General features: G+C 48.8%; 1 protein-coding gene across 2 annotated transcripts in view; it reads right to left on the minus strand.

Annotated features, from left to right (window-relative positions):
• Positions 1-1625: 1625 nt before the first annotated feature.
• The window catches only part of Zhx2 (zinc fingers and homeoboxes 2), a 148827-nt gene continuing 130913 nt past the window's right edge, over positions 1626-19539 (minus strand). For both annotated transcript variants that reach the window (XM_060389405.1, XM_021645256.2), the window contains exons 3-4: positions 15291-18012; positions 1626-2861 (exon numbers count right to left, since the gene is read on the minus strand). In XM_060389405.1, coding sequence (XP_060245388.1) covers positions 15295-17808 — 2514 coding nt within the window. In that variant the 5' untranslated portion in view covers positions 17809-18012 and the 3' untranslated portion in view covers positions 1626-2861; positions 15291-15294. The remainder of the gene's footprint in view (positions 2862-15290; positions 18013-19539) is intronic.

Genomic DNA, 19539 nt, shown 5'->3' on the forward strand with positions numbered 1-19539 from the left:
GATGGCCATCCCCCACTCTCAACAGAAGACTGACCACAGAAGAGAAAATCCCTTGAAGGAAGTGCTAGGAATACAAAGGGTTCCCAGCAGATGGAACCAGCAGCTGGCCCCTCCACCTGCTGCTTTCTCCCACCTCTTCAAGAACCCTGCCTGTCCCAAAGCATCTCTCTCCTAGGTCCGCCACTCCTCAGTCATTCCCACCGGAGAAGCACAGCCTGACACATTTTGCTAGGTTGTTAAAAGACACAACCATCTTCCCAGTGTTTTTCATTCATGCCTATTATCAGGGCCTTTTCTTTGGCTTCTGCAGACATTAGGCATTTGATGGTAGCTCCCACTGACTTGCTTGAAGAATTCGTTTAAATTGCTTCCAAGAGACAAGCCTAGCTGCAAGGGTGGTAAAAAGCAGGAGGGAAGTGCAATCACCTGTGGAGATGGGCTGGAGACACTCATTAATGGGAAGGCCAGGACAGCATGGGGGTGATGAGGGGCTGGGTGCTGAGAACACAGGGAGGAAGGCAATGCAGAGACCAGAATGAGTCAGCTATGCAAGCCAATGCTAAATCTCTCTCTCTCTCTCTCTCTCTCCCTCTCTCTCTCTCTCTCTCCCTCTCTCTCTCTCTCTCCCTCCCTTTCTCCCTCTCCCTCTCTCCCTCCCTTCCTTGGTCCCTGTCTCCCTGGAACTCAGAAAGAGGAAAGATGCATGGAGGCCAGCCCCCTCATGATGGAAAGGTGGAACCACCCCGTTCCTTTCTCCTGCTGGACTCGAGCCTGTGGCTCCTGTCCTAGCCTGCCTAGCCTCTTCTCTGGCTGGGTGGACACTCAGAGGAACCCCTCCACAGCTGTGACTCTCCATTTCTGGCTTCCCTTCTCAAGAGCCTTACGAAGCCTCTAAGCCGCTGGCCTGGTCAAGCCTGACTTGTCAGCACACGTAGGAGGTGTTTTGCAGGCACAGCTTGGCAGCCAGCCTACCTGGCACACTGCGCTTCTGAATAAGAAGCATGGTGCCCCATGCCCCCGAAGCCAGGCCACTGAATTCTGAAGCAGTGGGAGTAGCCGGTGGCTGCCTGCCGATGAGTCTGCGCTCTCCATTCAAGTGCTTCCTCCACACAGAGCCCCTGGTGGTTTGAGCACTTACTGTCCAATCCCAGGCAACGTGCTCACCCACCACAGGCTTCCGCTGCCTAAGTAGCTGCTCATGTGCAATAAAAGCGGACACTGTTCCCTGCGATCATCTCCGGAGTGATTTATCTCTGCGCCCTTTACCCATGGGCACCACTGTCTTGTCTGGAGATGCCCAGGGCTGACCGCAACCACAAGGGTGTATGTGACAGAGACTGATCTTCTAGACACTAGAGACGTTTTACACAGTGGGTGGGTGTAGGCTTTGACCTTGGAAAGTCTTGAATGAATTCTAAGTTCAGGATGACTATTAGTCATGATTCTCAGATTAAACCAGCTACAATGACACGTGGCTCACGGTGGCTCACGCTCACACTTAAAATATAATCATTAAAAACTATGGCCATAAGGAATTGAGGAATTGGCAGTGAGAGGGGGCCAAGTCAGGACCACAGGCTGAGGCCTTAGAATCCAGAGAACAATGAAGAACAAGGAGCGGTGGGAAGGTTATAAAAATGTTTAGTCTTTGCTTTATTGAGTTACAACAAATGAGCAACAAGTTAGAAAAACTGCTTTTATTCAAACTCCCTAGCTTTTTATGTGTGCAGGGTACTCAAGTGGGATCAAGGGTCTGGGGAGTGGGAGAGGGGACAAGGACAGCAAACAGAATCCATGTTGCGACATTTACATGAGATATATGTCTTGGCTTTCCTTCTTTAAAAGTTAGGACTAACTAAAAAAAAAAGTGCACTCAGGTATCTAAAATTGGCCCAACACACACACACACACACACACACACACACACACACACACGAACAACAACAAAAAATTCATAGTGAGGCTTCAGGCTGAAATCTTGTCAAATGCCACACCAAGAAAAGGCAGTGAGGAAGAGAAGAAAACCAGAGATGTTTACTTTTGTATCATCTAGACAGGAAGACCACTCTCTCTTTTAATTTTCTAAGAGTAACGATAGCATCATCCATCGAGGGAGCCCTTTCTGCTGGTATTTTAAAAATGATTTGTCAAGAGGGCGGACACCTGTTCCCGAATTATCCAAAGCGGTTGGGAAGCCAGACAGACCCACCTCTTTACATGGAAGAGAGGCAGGGTCTGTTCCACGGGGGAAAGGGGAATGGGCCTGATGCAGAAGGTCTGCTATCTGTGAACCCGGTCCACTTCGAGCCAGAGAACCAACCCCAGCCCTTCCCACCCAGTCATCTCCCAAATGTCAAATTACCTTAAAAAAAAAATTCTCCTACCTAAAATCCAGTAGCTACAGTGGCACTAACGTGTCCTCCCTCTCGTTAATAAAATGATAAGAAAAAAAGAGAAAAGCAATGTGGTTAGCCCTCCTTCTGGGGGGGAAAAAAAAAAGCAAACACCTTACCATGTAAGTGCTGGAAAAAGGAAGTTGCCCTGGATTAAAAAGGTAACAAAATTCCCACATCATATAAATCAGTTCCAGTAAAGCAAGAGGCGGGGCCAAGGCAGAGACTATGTACAGGGACCCATTGAAAACGCAGTAGTAGGACTTTGGCACTATGAACAATTCCCACCCAGCTTCTGGGAGGGACACTGAGAGCTCCGGAGTTGCCGTGGCCTCCAGACACACATCGCTGAAGCACTTCCACTCAGAGTCGCTGGTGAGGTGGCCCCCAGCCGCTGGGGGCGGGGCTTTCTTCTTTCTTCAAAGACGAGCTTCCCCTTTGTCAGTGCAGCCGTTCAGACCAAGTGCCCTAGAGGGATGACACAAACCAAAGGGATGTCAGAGAGAGGACTGCCATTTCTTGGGGTGGAAGGCTGCTTCCTAGTCCTCCTGCAGGCTGAGGGACTTCTTCCAAAGCTATCCTGGGGTTTGAAGGAGGGGCAGGTGGCCTTCAAGTTGGGACTTTGTTTGAATCTCAAATGCCCCCCACAGGTCTGCTTGTGTTTGAACCCTGGGTCCTCAGCTGGTGGGGTTATTTTGGGAAGCTACGGATGCTTTGGGAGGTAGGGCCCAATGGAAAGAAGTAGAAAACCAGGGGAGAGTTCTTGGGGTTGTATTGTCCCTGGCTGCTTCCAGTTCTCTCGGCTTTCTGTCAGTCAGGTGTTCCCACTGCCATCGCGCTCTGCCTCACCTCAGACCCAGAGATACAGCCCCAAGTCACCATGGCCTGAACTGCTTTGATTCATCTTGTCAGGTATTTTGCTGTATTCATGAAAAGTCTGACTTACAGGGAATCAAGAAACACTGCCGTGCCTTTCCTGATTTAGATGTAAATTTTAAGCTGCAGGTGTAAGCTGACAAGGTGTGTGTGTGTGTGTGTGTGTGTGTGTGTGATGCTGCACATGTGGAGGTCATAGGACAACTTGTGTGAGTCGTTTTTCTTTTTCCATCCTGCTTCTGCTCTAAGAATCAAACTCAGGGTTGCAATCACCTTTACCAAGTGAACCATCTTATCAGCCTTCCCTATATAGTTTTAAAATGTGGGTTTATAAACATTTAAGTTCCTCCAACCATTTGTAATAACAATGATGATGATGATGATGATGATGATGATGATGATGATGATGATGATAAAGTGTTGAGCAAGTCCTTAGGACTGATTGATTGACCAAAAGTCAGACCCAGAAAACGGAAGACAAAGCCTTGTCCCTTCCCCTTCTTTTCCTTTTTTAAGTTATTTCAATTACGTGTACATGGCTCCAGACCCCGGAAACATTCTTCAGGTCCCTTGGACTCTAATTGCACTCTGACGCTCCCATAGTATGTGGCTGTGGCCAGGGCTCAGGAACTGGCAGAACTGACAAAGTGAGGCTGGAAATTGGAGCCCAGTGCAAGGGTCCTGCTGGATGTAACGTGAGAGTGGGCCGTGCCTGCATGATGACCCAGGCCTGTGTTTCTCACGGCCCTACTGTGTTCCCATTAAAGAAAGCAGAGCAGGTGGAGCCAGCTCTGACCTGAAGAGCCCCTTCACCATCTGAACCAACTATTCTTCCCTCAGCATATTCTAGTATCAGGTTCCTGACCAGAGGCCCTGGCACATGAGGCATGGTCCTGTAACTTTGTCGCCGAGGGGCATTTTTGAGCCACTCTGGTCTCCATCAAGCCTCAGGCCCTGCAGGAATGAGTTCTGACTTAGCTGGGGGATAGTCTCTCTTCCACCGCACCCTTATCACGTGACAGCTTTTTTTCCCCTTCTATTTTCCCCATAGGACTTCCTCTCAGGGCTCCTGGGGATTTGGGAGAGAATAATTCTTCACTATGTGAAAGGGAGAGACGGTGAATATCTTCCATTAACATATTCTCATTGTCTGTCTGTCTTTCCCTCAAACTACCCCACGCTCTACTTAACTGGCTGCTGGTGACACCATGAGGCTAAAGTTCTTTGTTCTCTGTGGCTGCGGCCTTGCAGATGTCCACTTACAGCGCATCTTTTCCATCATATTCTAAGTTGGAGCTGAGGCGCTGCTGGAAAGGGGAACGAAAGCTTTCCTGGGTCTGGTACTATCGCCTCTTAAAATCCTTACCATCACTAGGTCCAGCTTCCTCTGAATAATGCTGAGTTCTATGAGGATGTTCTGGACGGGCAAAGTGGTGGTTGTCACCCAAGCCAGCTACAAACCCCTCTCAACACATTTGGGGACGAGGGAGGGGACAAACAACCACTGTGCCCTTGTCTGAAGCTGAGCGTTACACCTCTTAGACTCTAAGGGACAAATGACATAGGGCCATGCACCAATGTAGGGTGGGACTCAGTGTCATTAATGAGGGAGCAGAAAGGGAGCCTTGAATCCAACTCCCCACGGTGGAAAGTGTATCAGATTTGCAGTGGGGCATTTTGAAATGCCTGCCTCACAGATGTGCCATGAATCCTGATTCCAGCAGCATGGGGCTCTGGAGCCTGGCTTTTGTCTTCCACATGGAAACTGTTTGTGTAGACAGGCTAAGCAAGTGTACTGCTTACTCACTGAGGCCTGGCTTTCCCCTAACCATTATACTCCACTGTCACTGGGCTGTCGGGAAGAAACATATTTTCAGTTTAACTGTAGTTCCTCTGTAGGTCATCGTTAGGTTTTGGATGGAGATGGGTTCAAGGGGATACAGAGAAAGATTACTGGGGAAGGAGAGGGTTCATCAGAAGAGTTTTTAATAGCCACGGACAGACAAACGGCAAGGCAATAGCACACAGGGAACTCTGAGGATAGCTCGGGCCCCAGCAACAGGGGCTGACAGCATGGCCAGGACTCTCAGGAACATGAGAGCTTATGTGGCCAAGGAGGCAGCCTCTTCATGTTGCTTTGAGGACCGCTATGGGTTTCAGCATGAGCCTGCAGCCATGCTCTCTGGTCCCCAGGCAGAGGCATGGAAGGGTATGAAGGGCAGGATGTGTTGCTGTGCTGTAATCTGACTGCCTGGATGAGAGATCCAGGCACTGGATTGTCTATGATATAGGGGCTCATGGACCATGTCTCAGCTGGATGCTTACTGCTGCCCACGAGAGTGGGAGAGGCTAGATTCTAGCGTTAGCTCCTTACGGTAATCTTCCCCCACTTTACTGGTATTCAAAAGCTCATATAACAATGTACACAATTTGGTGAATTTGGACATACACATGTTCATGAAAGTGTCATCCAACCCAATAATAAACATATTTAGCCCCTTCCAAAATGTTCCCTCCCTCTCATTTTTTTTCTTGGTGGTAAGAAGACTTCATATGCAATCTACCCTCTTAACACATTTGTAGTGCATAATACCTGATTGTCCACTGCAGGGACTTGCACAGATCTCTAGAAGATACTGCTCCTTTCTGTTGTGGGTATAAAAGTGTTTTTGTTTTGCTCCCAGGTGTGGGCTGTGAGACTGATTCAGATGGTCCCCAGAAGCAGACTATTTGCTTCGTGCGGGCTCTGAGAGGAGCTCTTTGCCAGCTGCAGATAGTTTAAATCTGAGGACTCTGGAGAGAGAATAAATGCCAGAGCCCAAATAGAGAGAGTGTGGAGGGAGGGCTCTGAACAAGGCTTCTGCTTGCCCCCTGCTGCTCCTGGTTTCTGTTGTGAGACAAGAAGTTGGAGATCTCCTGAAAGGAGAACTGGACTGGCTCCATGGAAACTGACGACCCTAACCAGCAGGAAGCAGCTTAGAGAACTGCGTCCCCTCTCCCACTAACCTTTTCTCTCTCCTGTTGTTGGGCTGTTGGAAGGGATTGGGGTGGAGTAGGGGGGAAAAGATAAAAGAAACGTAAATAAGAGTTTTAAAAAAGTACAACTACACCTTTCTATCCACAGGGTGACCCCAGACTCCCTAATTCCACCCCTGCTCAACACCATTCTGTTGTCTAAACCTCTGTAACATTTCGGAGTCATTTGTCTTACTGGGGACAGAGAGCATGGCCTGACTTCAACTAGAATTAAAGAGAGAGAGAGAGAGAGAGAGAGAGAGAGAGAGAGAGAGAGAATTCAAGTTGACATGGAGGGGGATTACACAACTTCCAAGGGGACTGGAAAACTATCAATCCAAATTGACCTCAGACTAGACCTGGGACAAGTTTGCCTCAGCTGGCTAAAGCTCTCCATTCTTTTGATGGATGTCTTGAGGGGCTTCTGGGCAGGAGAGCTTGCTAAAACCTATGGGTTGGATAAATGCCACCCCAGGCTGTTCAGGGGGACTCAAGAGCGGTTTGCATCTGAGGGCCATGATGTTCCTTCTGCTCCCTTCCACAGTCAGGCAGTGTCCAGCAGGGTTCAAGAGAATCTAATTATAGTGGAATCGTATCTCCCTATCAGGGAGACCATTAGTGTTCCAGTTTTATTTCTGTTGCTATGCTAAAACTCCTCGACCAAAAGCAACTTAGGGGAGGAAGGGTTTGTTTTAGCTTACTCTTCTTACACTGTCCATCACTGAGGGCAGTCAAGGCAGGAACTTGGAAACAGGCCTGCTCATTAGTCCATACCACATTGCCTCTCACCAAGGAACTCACTGTGTTCATAGCCAAGGCAGTACAAGTAGGAGCCTTGGAGGATGCCGGTTGCTGGTCCCTGGGCTGCTTATAGTCACGCAGCTTTCTTATGTAGTTGGGAGGCACAGCACACAGTGAGAGTAGACCTCCTATGTCAGTCAACATCCAAGACATGCCCATAGGCCAATCTGATGTACACTATTACAAAATTCACGCTCTCCCCTCGACGGCTGACAGTAGGCTGTGTTAAGCTGATGATAGCTATCTAGGACAAGGGTTATAATTCTAGGTTTAAGTTTGAATCCCAAACTACTTTCTACCTGTTCTTTTCTATAGGCCATACATGAGGAAACTCATGCTGCCTGCACCGTGAGGATGACTGAGCTCATGTAAGGTGCTTGAGCAGTGCCTGGCATGGCAAATACCCAGCAAATGTCAGTCCAAGTTGCTGTCACAGGCCTCTCACGCACACTCCTCTTGATGTACAGTGAATGAATGGTATGCGCTTTTACAGCTAGAGTCCAACAGCAAATGTCAGTTTGGAAAGACAAGAAGTAATCAGCCAAGTTCACCATATGGAGAGGAGGCAGAAAAAAGTTCACAGGTGTCTCTACTGAACAGGTGCCGATCTTAATGCCAGTGCCTAGGGGCTCTCATTTATTATCTCACTTAATTCCAACAACAACAGACAGCTCTCTCAGCGTTAGAGACTGAACTGTCTGTGTCTATTGTGGCCCTGTATTTGCAGATAAGACCTTTGAGTAGGTAATTAAGTGTAGAACAGTTAAGTCCTACTCTAATGGGACTGGGTAAGCAGAGAAAAACATGCGAGGGTGTGAGCACATGGCGGAGAGTCCGTGTGAGGAGGCAGTGAGAAGGGGGCCTCCGGTAAACCAAGGAGTGCGGCTTCATGGGATGCCAGTAGCTCTGACATCTTGACCTTGAACTCCCAGCCTTCAGAACTGTGACACAAATCTGCTATCTAAGCATTCTGGGTTTCTGTTATGGGAGCCTCACTGTTAACCAAACATCAAACAAAGTAAAACGCTAAAAATAGAACTGCCACCTGATCTAGCTGTATAGCCAAAGGACCCAAAGGCAGCGCATAGAGATGTCTGCAGAGCCATGTCTACTGCAACGTGGTCCACAAGAGCCAAGATATGCAATAAATCTAGATACCTGTCAAAAGACAGACAGAAGCCAGCGTTGTGTATACAACACAATAGAGTATTTCATGATAAAGGAGAATGAAATCTTGTCACAGATGGGTCTGGGGCTCACTGTGTTAGGAGAAATAACCCAGAGACAGGAAGACAAGCACCACATATGTTCTCTTGGGTGTAGAAACAAAAGAAAACAGAACAAAACAACACAGCACTAGCCTTGGAAGCAGGAGAGTGACTATTAGGGAGTAAGAAGGAGCGAAGGGAGGGAATGAGGGTGGACGCTACCAAAGCACATCCACAGATGCAATAAAGAAACCATACATTCGTACAAATAACATTTTAATAATTACAATTAGAATATAAGGTAGAGAGAGATATCATGAAACACACGCTTCATCTTCCCTTTCTGTCTCCCTCCCTCCCTCTCCCTCATACACACACACACACACACACACACACACACACACACACACTCACTCCCACTTCCCAAGCTTCCTGTTTCTAGACTGTTTTGGGATTCTTCTAGCAAGATGGCCATCACCAGATGGTCACTTAATCTTGCACTTCCAGAAGTGTAGCCAACATCAATCTTTTTTCTTTCAAAGCTATCCATCCTGTGTTACTAGCAATAGTAAACAGACTGAGACAACCATGACTGAGCGCTTCCTCCAAGTGGACATAGTGAACTAGGGACTGATGAAGTGGGGTCCCTGACTTCAAAGGTCTAGTGGGGCAGAGAGGCAGGAGAACTAATGATTAGAGTAGATCATTCATTCTTCATTCATTCATTTATATTCATTTATAACCATTCATTCATTCATTCACCCATTCATTATCTAGGTATAGACAGCTAATCTAAACAGTGTGTGAGGGGCATACATACTCTGGACTTTAAGCTGTGGCCAGCATGCAACAATTAAGCAGCCTTAAGTATTTTAAGTGAGCTGAGCCATGGCATTTTTTTTTTGACATTTCACAAATTTCACACCTTCCCTGAGCCATCACTAATCATCAAGAGTTGGAAACTGTCAGAAATCTGGAGGCTGTGAAGATGGTGGCTGGAGATCTTGAGCCAAATTTAGACACTGGCTGACGGAATTCTGGCAAGTTGCTTCAGGTTTCTGAGTTTCCTTTGTTTGAATGAGAAGAAGGCTTGCACATGTGGGCTGGTGGGTGGCTTATTTTTTTTTTTTTAAACCAAAAAAGCCACCTTTTCTCCCTCAGGGCTCCTCCAATTTCTGAGTGTATACTCATAAAACAGTCGAGATGGTGGGGGCTGGAGACGAGGCTGCATGATTAAGAATAGGATGCGTAACGTTCTTGCAGAAGACCCACGTTTGGGTCCCAGAATCCAAGATGTGCCTTAAACTCCAGCTCCAATGGATCTAACACCCTCTTCTGGCCTCCGAGGCCAGTACACTTGCGTGCACAGCCATCCCCACTTCCATACACAGAATTTAAGATAAAAATAAAAACCGCCTTCAAAAAGGACAATTCGGGTGGACTTCTGGTTAATGTATACATCTTACCTCTTTAGGCTGAGGTCCATGTAGGGGCTGTGTCTCGGCCCTTTTGGCAGGGCCATGTACACTTTCATGGTGCCTGGCGTGAAGTGGGACACTGAGGTACTTCTGAAAGTTACCATGGGCTTGTGTTTTGAGTGTTCCGTCCCTACCTTATGGCCCTGAGGCCGCCTCTGAAGAGTATATCTGCCCTGGATCTGGGATGCTTTCTCTGCTTCTTGCTCTACACTGTAATGAAGCCACTGCTGGGGACAGAGGCGACCCTGTTCCCATGCTTTTCCTGTGAACCAGTAGTGAATTTCCCTTGCCTAAGTTGTCTCTGTCATGTATACTGTCAGAGTAACAAGAAAGGAATTAATAAAGAGCGTTACATTAGCTTCTACTCCCAAGCACATTATGCCTACATCCTATTTGTTGGCCTGGGGATGGCCATGGTGCCACCATTGAAGAGGGTGTTGGCCTCAGTGATTAGACACTGGCCTGACCGATGAAAGGTAGTGCCAAGTTTTGGCAGCTTTTGTACTCTATGAGATCGAGGAAAAGCTGTGCCTGCCTCCCTAGATGGTGGTGAGGTTCAAAGGACTTAACAGATGTGTTTCAGAGAATGCTAAGCATATAGTATATGCTAATAAATGGAAACTTATCATCATCACCATCAGCAAGCAGCAGCAGCAGCATTATGAGAGCCCATTTGATCATACATACATTCAGGCATCCACTTGAGAATGTCTTCCTTAAGTAGGTTGACTCAGTTTTTGAAGGGAAAAAGTATATTTTTCAGCCTCTCACTAAGCAATGTCTATCAGTGAGATCAATAAAAAAAAAAAAAACATCCAAACCCTGAAACTGAATCAAGACAACATTACTCAAGGGCTGGGAAGGATTGCTGATGGTTGTGCCTAACCTTCAGGCTGCAACGAGCCTGACATGGAGAAGTCACTGCCATGAGACTTGGAGAAGTTAGTACTCAGGGCTTGACTGGGACACCCAGTCCCACAGGGGAAATCTAATCCTTGAACCCCTTGGAGCAGCTTGACACAAGGCTGTCTGCCTTTCTATCATCTTGTGTTTAATATGTGTGTGTGTGTGTGTGTGTAGGTCTGAGGCTGGCATTGGGTTTCTTATTTAATCATCTTGTACTTTAGGTTTTAGAATAGGATCTCTTGATTAACCTGGAGTTTATAGATTTGCCTAAGCTGGTTGGCCAGTGAGCTCTGAGATCCTCCTGTCTCTACCTCCCCAGTGTTGGGATTACAGGTTTGTGCCACTGCTATGCTCAGCTTTTTACAGGGGCACTCAACAATCATTTTTAATCAACTGAGCCAGCTTCCCAGTCCCAATACAGAACTTGGTATCCATGGATTTTAAGGGAGTCATAACTCAGGGAGACCTTTTCCCACCCTCTCAGTTAGAAGACATCTTTGAGGGATGCTTCTGGTTAGGACTTGGGCCAGTTTTCAGAAGCTCCTGCTTGTGTGACCTGCAGGCCCATCCTCTATATAGCATGACTCTCTGAAGTATCAGGAGGCCATCATGACTATGTGGCACCACCATAGGCTGGACAGCTCTGGTGTCTAGTTTAGGAATATTCCACAGCTCACAACTGTGACACTTACCATAAACAGAAAATGGGGACGGACACAGGTGCTTCCTACCTCTCTGAGTGCTCTGATGTTAATTTGACAGCCAACTTCCAACCCCCTGGGTACTCTCCGCACCCTTGGGTGGAAGGTGGAGGGTGGCCAACAGGAAGGGGACATCTCTGCCTGTCAGAATAAAGAGGACATATGGCAGCAGGAAGGGTGGGGCTTTAGAATCCAGCTGAGCAATGTGGGTGAGTTCCTTGCTGTCTGAGGAACTCTTTGGATTAGAAGAATACATAGTTACCTCTGCCAGAGAATTAGGTAAGAACTTGAGCATCCCCAGCCAGGCTGCTGCTCCGTGGGAGATCCTTGCCAGTCCTTCCTTCTCCTTCCCTAAAGCTTCTTCCTGAGATCTCTGCACCCTCCCCCAATCTCCGTTTCCTCAAGGCCTCAGGGAATTAGGCAGTCCTGCCCTACCCAGATGGTGTATACTTTTGGGAGAGGGATGCCAAAAGGTGGCCCTGTCTCTCTGGGGGGGACAGCTGCCCCTAGGCTACCTCTCACTCAGCCATGGGGATGACTCGGCATCTGAGATCACGCTGGGGAACTCGGACCCTCTCGTTCAAGTCAGCCAACACAGCTGGTTCAGAGGAGCTTTAGCCTCTTAGGGAAGACAGTTAGCATTGCTTTCGGTTTGCTTCTTTTAATCATTAACAGAGCCCATACTGCTTCCTGGCCATGCCAATGCTCTTCTGGTCTTCACACGTACTGTTTCTTTGCCTGTCTCTGGACGTTGGCCCATGCTGCTCTTTCTGCCTGAACAACTTCTTTGTCTACTTTCTTGGCTCTCCTAAAAGCTACCCCAGAGTCAACATCCCTTCTTCTCTCAACCCCTTATGATGCCCAGCCTGGGTAGGCCTCCAGTGAGTACCTGCACTACGGTGCATGTCTCCACCATACCATGTCATACTGGCTGGTGACAGAAAGTACTGTCTCTGCCTTCAGCCCGGCTGAGCTCTGTTGGGAATGGGAAACGCCTCCCTCCATTGTCTTTTGATATCTATCATGGCAGCCACAGGATGCTCGGAACATATTGTCGAATGGATCTGTACCTATGTTCGCTTTAGGGTGGGAAGAAACAGCGACCGTGTAAATTCCTATCATGGATCAAGATCAAGAAGAGAAGCTCAGGGCAAGCTGGAGCATTCATGTAGAAAAACAAACAGAAACAAACATCCAAGACAAGACAAAACAAAACAGAAGCACTCTGTTTCAACAGGGAAGACAACTAGACTGGTAGGGTTGAAGGAGGGGAAATGGCCAGAGAGATGGACGACATCCAAAGAGCCAGATAGCGGTGGCTTGTGGACACTCCAGTTGATCTCAGGACTCCCCCAACGAGTGCACCTCATCGGGTTGTATCCTGTCTGGACCCACCAGCAGCTCCTGAAGAAAATGTGATGGTGCCGTGGGCTTGACAATTCATTAAGCTGTTGCTGGAACTGGCTAGGAAAGCTCCCATAGGGTTTTATTGATTTTCCTGGCATCTCATTTTTATCATGCAATAATTGTGTTAAAAGCGAGCGACACGACTGGCCCAAAGTTGTTTGAGTTCATTAATGGTGAGGTGCATAATTTTTAGGATTTCTTTTAGGACCATAAAAACCATCCTCGGGACTTTTAGCCTTTGTTTCAAAGGATAGACTGGGAGGCCCCTTTCGTGGCTTTTTAAGCGATCACTAAAGCGGCTCACCTGGTCAAATCATGATGGGCATTTCAGGTTTGTTTCAGGCTGCCCTTGTGATTGCTCAGCAAAGCAGCCCCTCCTCTCTCCTCCTTTCCTCCACACACAGCCAAGCCAGCTGCTACGCTGGGGTTTTGACTTGCATTGACCTCTTGGGAAGCACACACACCAAGGGCTTCAAGGCCTGTCCCATTATGCGGATGACATGGCCATTAGTAACCATGGTAACCTCCCTTCCTTGGCTTTTGTGGCTCCACAGGTCTAAATCCGCACAGGTCTTGTCCAGATTTGAAGGAGTTTCTGGGACGTAAGCAGAAAGGCACCTTTCCTTGAGCCACATGAAGCAAATAGGGAGTATTTTCAAAGCCTTTCAGCTGCAAACAACCTTGAATCTCCAATTCAGAAACTTAAAACAAAGAAAAGATGCACCACCTCCTTCTTGGTGTGTGTGTGTGTGTGTTTTCTCCAGCTGTGAGCATAATACACGCAGAGGGTGTGTTGGGCTAAAAGTCTGAGAGGACTCAAATATGGACCAGCTTGAAGGCTGGTGTCCAGCTAGGCAGCAGGGCATCCGCTGAGACCAGTCTTATAAATAAGGGTACAGTTGAGGGACATTTGGGTGGGTTGTTTCCAGATTCTGGCTATTATGAATAAAGCTGCTATGAACATGGTTGAGCAAATGTCCTTGTTGTACATGTGAGCATATTTTGGATATATGCAGGGTATCCAGGCAGATGCTGAGACTCATAGCCAAACTTTGGGCAGAGTGCAGGGAATCATATGAAAGAAGGGGGAGACAGTAAGACCTGGAGGGGACAGGAGCTCCACAAGGAGAGCAACAGAAACAAAAAATCTGGGCCCAGGGGTCTTTTCTGAGACTGATAACCTAGAACCCCTGCACAGATGTAGCCCATGGCAGCTCAGTCTCCAAGTGGATTCCCTAATAAAGGGAACAGGGCCTGTCTCTGACATGAACTCAGTGGCTGTCTCTTTGATCACCTCCCCCTGAGGGGGAAGGACAGCCTTACCAGGCCACAGTGGAAGACAATGCAGCTAGTCCTGATGAGACCTATTAGGCTAGAGTCAGAGGGAAGGCGAGGAGGACCTCCCCTATCAGTGGACTGGGGGATGGGCATGGGAGGGGACGAGGGAGGGGCTACAGCTTGGATACAAAGCGAATAAATTGTAATAAAAAAATAAATACAGGACTATTAGGCCTTATTTCACCCCCTTGTCAAAGAACCATGAAAAAGGACTTACCTTCCACAAAACAAAACAAGCAAACAAAACCTAACCAACCAACCAATAAACAAAAAACCCTGACAAGTGTGTGGGAGACAGTACATATGCAAATGAGCTCCACTGAACCATTCCGTTATGTGTATGTATTTAAAAACATATTGTATGTGATAAATACACCTGATAAACACAGGTTGAAAGTGAAATTCTAAACTACTGAATGCTTCAAAATCTGAAACTTGCCAAGGCCAGCATGGCTTGCAGAGGGGGCTACCACACCGTGAAGTGTGCAAAATGATGGAAAATATTGCAGAGTTACTTTTGGGCTGTGTGTATAATGTGGATAGGAAACATAAATATTCTTGGATTCAGAATCAGTCCCAGTCCCAAGATATGCCATTACATGTGCAAATATTCCAAATTCTAAAAAAACCTGAAACCTGAAATGCTCTGGTCCCTGGTATTTTTGCTAAGAAATACTTGAACATACAGTGCCAGGGACATATCTGATCGATATTGATAGTGTTAGGATTTAGGAACGAAACCTGCTTCTGGGTTGCCTAGCAACTTATGATGTCATCATGTGTCGCCAGCCAGGTGGCCACACCTGGAAGTCATGGTTACCTTGCCCCTTAAAGGGACCAGCCGGCCATATGGTCTCTCTCGGTCCTCTCTTCTTTTGCTCTCTTGGTCCTTTCTCTATTAGGGCGCCCACCCCTCTCCTTCTCCCCATCATGTCCTGCTCTCCATTCCCTCCCTCTCTTCATAGCCACCTAATAAACCTCTTTCATAGAAGATCTGTTGTGGAACAGATAGTTTGTGTAAATATATATGGGCAATTAATACGTTAATTTTAAGAAGCACATTGTGTGTGTCAGCCTCTCAGAATCCACTGCCTGTTTTAACCCTGCCAATAAATAAAAGGGAAATCTGTACTCGCCCATCCTCTGGAGTAGACAGGTAGAATTTACCTGTCTAGGCTTGGCCAGCCTCCGCAGGGGTGCTGTCCGAGTCGGAGTCTGCGCGCTCCGCCGTGCCTTCTGCCACTCTCTGACTCCAGCTACCCCATTTCTCTGAGATGGCATCCTCCTCTCCGACCGTCACCTCCACAAAGTCCACGATGCTCGACTCCTCGTTTTCCTCACTGCCCTGGCCGTCTCGGCTGCTGCCCTCGGACCTGTCTGAGGTGGCCTCTGAGGGCTTGCCTGCCAAACAGTCCTTGGCTTGCTCACCACCCGCTTTTACCCTGGGGACCAGCTTCTCGGAGTTCTCCTCGCAGAGTGCTTTGGGGTCCTTGGCATACTGGTGAGCCACCTCGCTCCCATTCTTTGGGCTCTCAGCCACTTGTTTTACCACTCTTCTTGACACAGCATCATGGCCATGATCATCTGCCAGGTGATGCCGCTGGTACTGCTCCAGCCAGCTCAAGGTTCCAGTTTTTAGTAAGCATCGGTTCTCCTTGAACCAGCGCACAATCTCAGTTCGGACCAGGCCGGTCTTGGCAGCTAACTGGTCATACTCCTGAGGAGTGGGCCACTGGGTTCTTGCAAAAGTGCTCCTAAGCAGGTGAATCTGTTCTTGATTTTGTATGATTGCTGATGAAGGGCTGGACAGAGAACTGGCTAACTGGCCACCAGAGAGCTGGTCAAGCCGAGATAGAGCCCCATTGGGGGCTATCCCATCTGAGCCTTTCTTGCCAGGCCCCATGGAATCCAAGACAGCCTGCTCCATGGTGTCTCGAAGCTTCCGTCTCTCTGAGAACCAGGAGTCGATTTCCCTCCTGCTCAGCTTGGTGTCCACCCTCAGCCGCTCCACCTCCGCCTGGGTGGGAAAAGAGCTTTTCAGAAAGCTGTCTTCCAGGGTTTTCAACTGCCCCTGGCTCTTCTCTTTGAATTTCTGAGGGCCAAAGTCTGGGTATATGTGGTAGGTGCGACCGTGTCGGTTGCCGGTAATGGCCATCTGGTCTTTGGCAAGGGATTCGCTGGTGATGTGGACGATGCCCCTCTGACACCGGTACCGGTGGTCACTGAACCACTTCTTGATTTCGCTCCTGGCAAGGCCTGTCACCTCGATGAGCCGGTAGACCTCGGCGTCGTCGGGGAACTGGCTCTGCAAGAAGCTGGCCTTGAGGTGCGCGATCTGCAGCTTGGTCTTCTTGCGGTCGCTGGCCGGGGTGCTGAGTGGGGTGTTGGCCACCTTGGGTGGGGGTTCTGGCACCTGGGTGATGTGTGGGCGCTTCGGCTCGGGGGCAGCTTGAGGAGTCACCAAAGGTCTCTTCTGGCCGTGGTTGGTCACCCCAGCCACGGCAAGTGTGATGGGAGAGCAAGAGACCGTCGTCGGCCCGCTGGTCACTTGGGTCAGCACCAGGCTGGGCTGGCCAAGGATCTGGCATGGGAGGGCCGTCTGTAGAATGGGCTGCGACACTTTCGTGGGGGCCAGCTGAGCAGGAAGCACAGTGATGGTCGGGGGTACTGACTGAATGGTGCCGTTGAACATCTTCTTCCGGGCCTCCTCCACCTCCTCTGGGGACCAGCTGATGCCGTGCTTTAAGCGCTGGGTGGCGAACCAGATCCTGATGTGCTCCTCCGGGTGTCTGGAGGCAGCGGTCAGCCAGGAGAGCTCGGCCTGGGTGGGGTAGGGGAACTTGTTGAAGGAGTTGATCATGGTGGCGTTCGTGTCCAGGGCGGAGTTGTATTTGGTAGTATTCAGTGGGACGGGGACCTTGGGGACAAGGTTGATATTTGGTGGAAGCTGTACAGAAGGCATGACGTGTCCCAGTGAATCTTGAAGGAGCTCCACACTTCCAAGCCTGGACAGGATCTCAGCCGTGTCTGTCACCAGGCGGGCGGTCCCTTCCATGTGGTTGTCCGGGGCAGCCTCATCAGGCTTCTTGGGCACTTTTTTGGCATCTCCCTTCAGTTTTCCTGTCTTCATCACGGGGGTCTTACCCACTGGGACCCCAGGATCGTTGTCACCACTTCCAGGACCACTGGCGGCGATGGACACGTGGTTGGTGGCTTCGATGGACTGTTCCAGAACGGTCTGATTATTGCGCTTGATCAGTTTCAGCTTGAAGTTGGCCTCCCCGGGATGGAACTTGGAGTTGTGGTCAGACAAGGAGTCATATTTTTTGGTTGTGAAGTTACATTCGGCACACACGTAGAGGGGGTTGAGAATCACGTTGGGGTGCTGCATGTCCACGTGTTCCGTGAACTCGTTCAGATTTTGTGTGGAATAAGGGCAATATTTGCACTCATAACCGCCCTGGAGTTTTTTGGACTGGCTTTCCCCCATAGGTTTCAGCTCTACCACTTCATTTTCTTTGGACGAGTTTTCGGGTTCTGTTGCCCAGTTGTCCTTGGTCACGTCGGACTGCGGCATGCCAGTTCCTTTGTCTTTGGCCCTGTCTGCTTCCTCCAGCACACCTTGTTCTACTACTTGTGATGTCCGAACCATGCACGGAGTTGTTGATTTCCGTTTGCTTGCCATGCTGCCTGCCCGTGAGCGACCAATGGCTTCTTTTTGGAGTGGGTAGGGACAGTACAGCGAGTCTCTCAGCTTTTGGCTTAATTCCCTCTCCAATGCCTTTGGCTTCCCTGGAAGGCTGAAGTCCTCCGTGTGAGTGTGCAGAATGATTTCAGCACAGAAAATCGCAACTGTAGCAATCACTGGGCACACCAGGCAGCTTCATATCTGTGGGACAAGAACAAAGCCGGACTCATGACTCCTCACAATGCAAAGAAACCAGTGCTTTTTTTTTCCTTTTTTTTTTTTTAAAGACTTGTTCCCATGACCCACTCCAACTGGCACCAAATCAAACACACATGTAAGCACTCATGGTGGGAGGGTGGGGGCTGGGAACATGAAAGGCGACGCTTTCTTTTCTTAGGGAAGAAAGTGGAACCACGGCAAGCAAACAAGGTTGGGGTCTCCATGTTCAGAGACACAGAGTTACAGAAAGAGAACAAAGACACCGGGATCTTCAGAAGTGCGGAGAGGGGTGCAGAGGACAAGCAAGTTGCTGCAAGTTGCTTTTTATTTATGGAACATCAGAAGCAAGACACCTCACTGTGGCCTGCAAATGGGTTTCCATGGCATTAGAAAGTGGGTAAGAGAGCCTGGCAGGGTGACACATGCCTGTCACCCACGCACTGAGGTGGCCGAGGCCCTGAGATCATGGGTTTGAGTTCGAGGCTAGCCTGGGTTACATAGTGAGATTCTGTTCCAAAAATCAACAAACAAAAATCCCACATGAGAAACGACAACAACAGAAATGGATGTGGACACGTCAATTCTTATCATAAAAGCCCAAGTACAGAAAATGCAGGGAAGTGAAAAGGAGACTAATGTAAACTGCCAATCCAAGCACCGTGCTTTCCTTGTTTCTCTCAAACTGTACCCCGTTTCCTTTTAAAGGGGCAGTATGGTTACACATAGTACAGGGATGAGACACTGGTTTGTATGCTTGTGACAGGGTCTCTCAGATAGTCTAGGCTGGTCTTGCTCTCCCTGTGTAGCGCACGATGGCCACAAAGTCCTGATTCTCTTGTCTCAGCCTCCTGAGTGCTGGGATTACAGGCATGTGCCATCGTGGTTGGCTCAATTCGGCGTGTAATAAACTGCCTTTGGACACAGGCCTGGAAATGGTTCTCTCTACTCACGTGACTGCATTTTTGCCTCTGCTGGCCTTTCCTCTGGCAGTGCCTGAGAGGCTCTGACTCCCAGCTCAGCTGACATGAAAGGAAACTGTCTGGATGTGCTTCTGTGATTTTATTTCATTTGTATGTATGTGTTTCGGTCTGGACGTGTGTATGGGCAGGCACCTGCAGAAGTCAGAAGGGGGCATCAGATCTCCTGGAGCTGGAGTGAGTTGTAGGTAGCTGTGAGCCCCCTAATATGGGTGCTGGGGACCGAACTTTGGTCCAGTAGAATAGCAGCGAGTGCTCTTAACTGTTGAGCCATCTCCTCAGCCCTTATGCTTAAAAAGAAAAGCACCCCTCCCCCGTGTGTGTGTGGGTGTGGGCGTGTGGGGGGATGGGTGTGCATTTGCTTCTGCGTGTGTACAGCAGTCAGAGGACAAACTTAGGAAGTCAGTCCTTCTTGCTTGACACAAGGTCTGTTGTTGTCTGCAGCCTAGCAGGTTGAGAGTTTCTAAGAATTTTCCTGCCTCTGTCTTCCGCCTTGACATGGGAGTGCTGAGATCACAGTCATGTGCTACCA

Source organism: Meriones unguiculatus, chromosome 8 (genome assembly GCF_030254825.1).
Source record: "Meriones unguiculatus strain TT.TT164.6M chromosome 8, Bangor_MerUng_6.1, whole genome shotgun sequence".
Lineage (NCBI taxonomy): Eukaryota > Metazoa > Chordata > Mammalia > Rodentia > Muridae > Meriones > Meriones unguiculatus.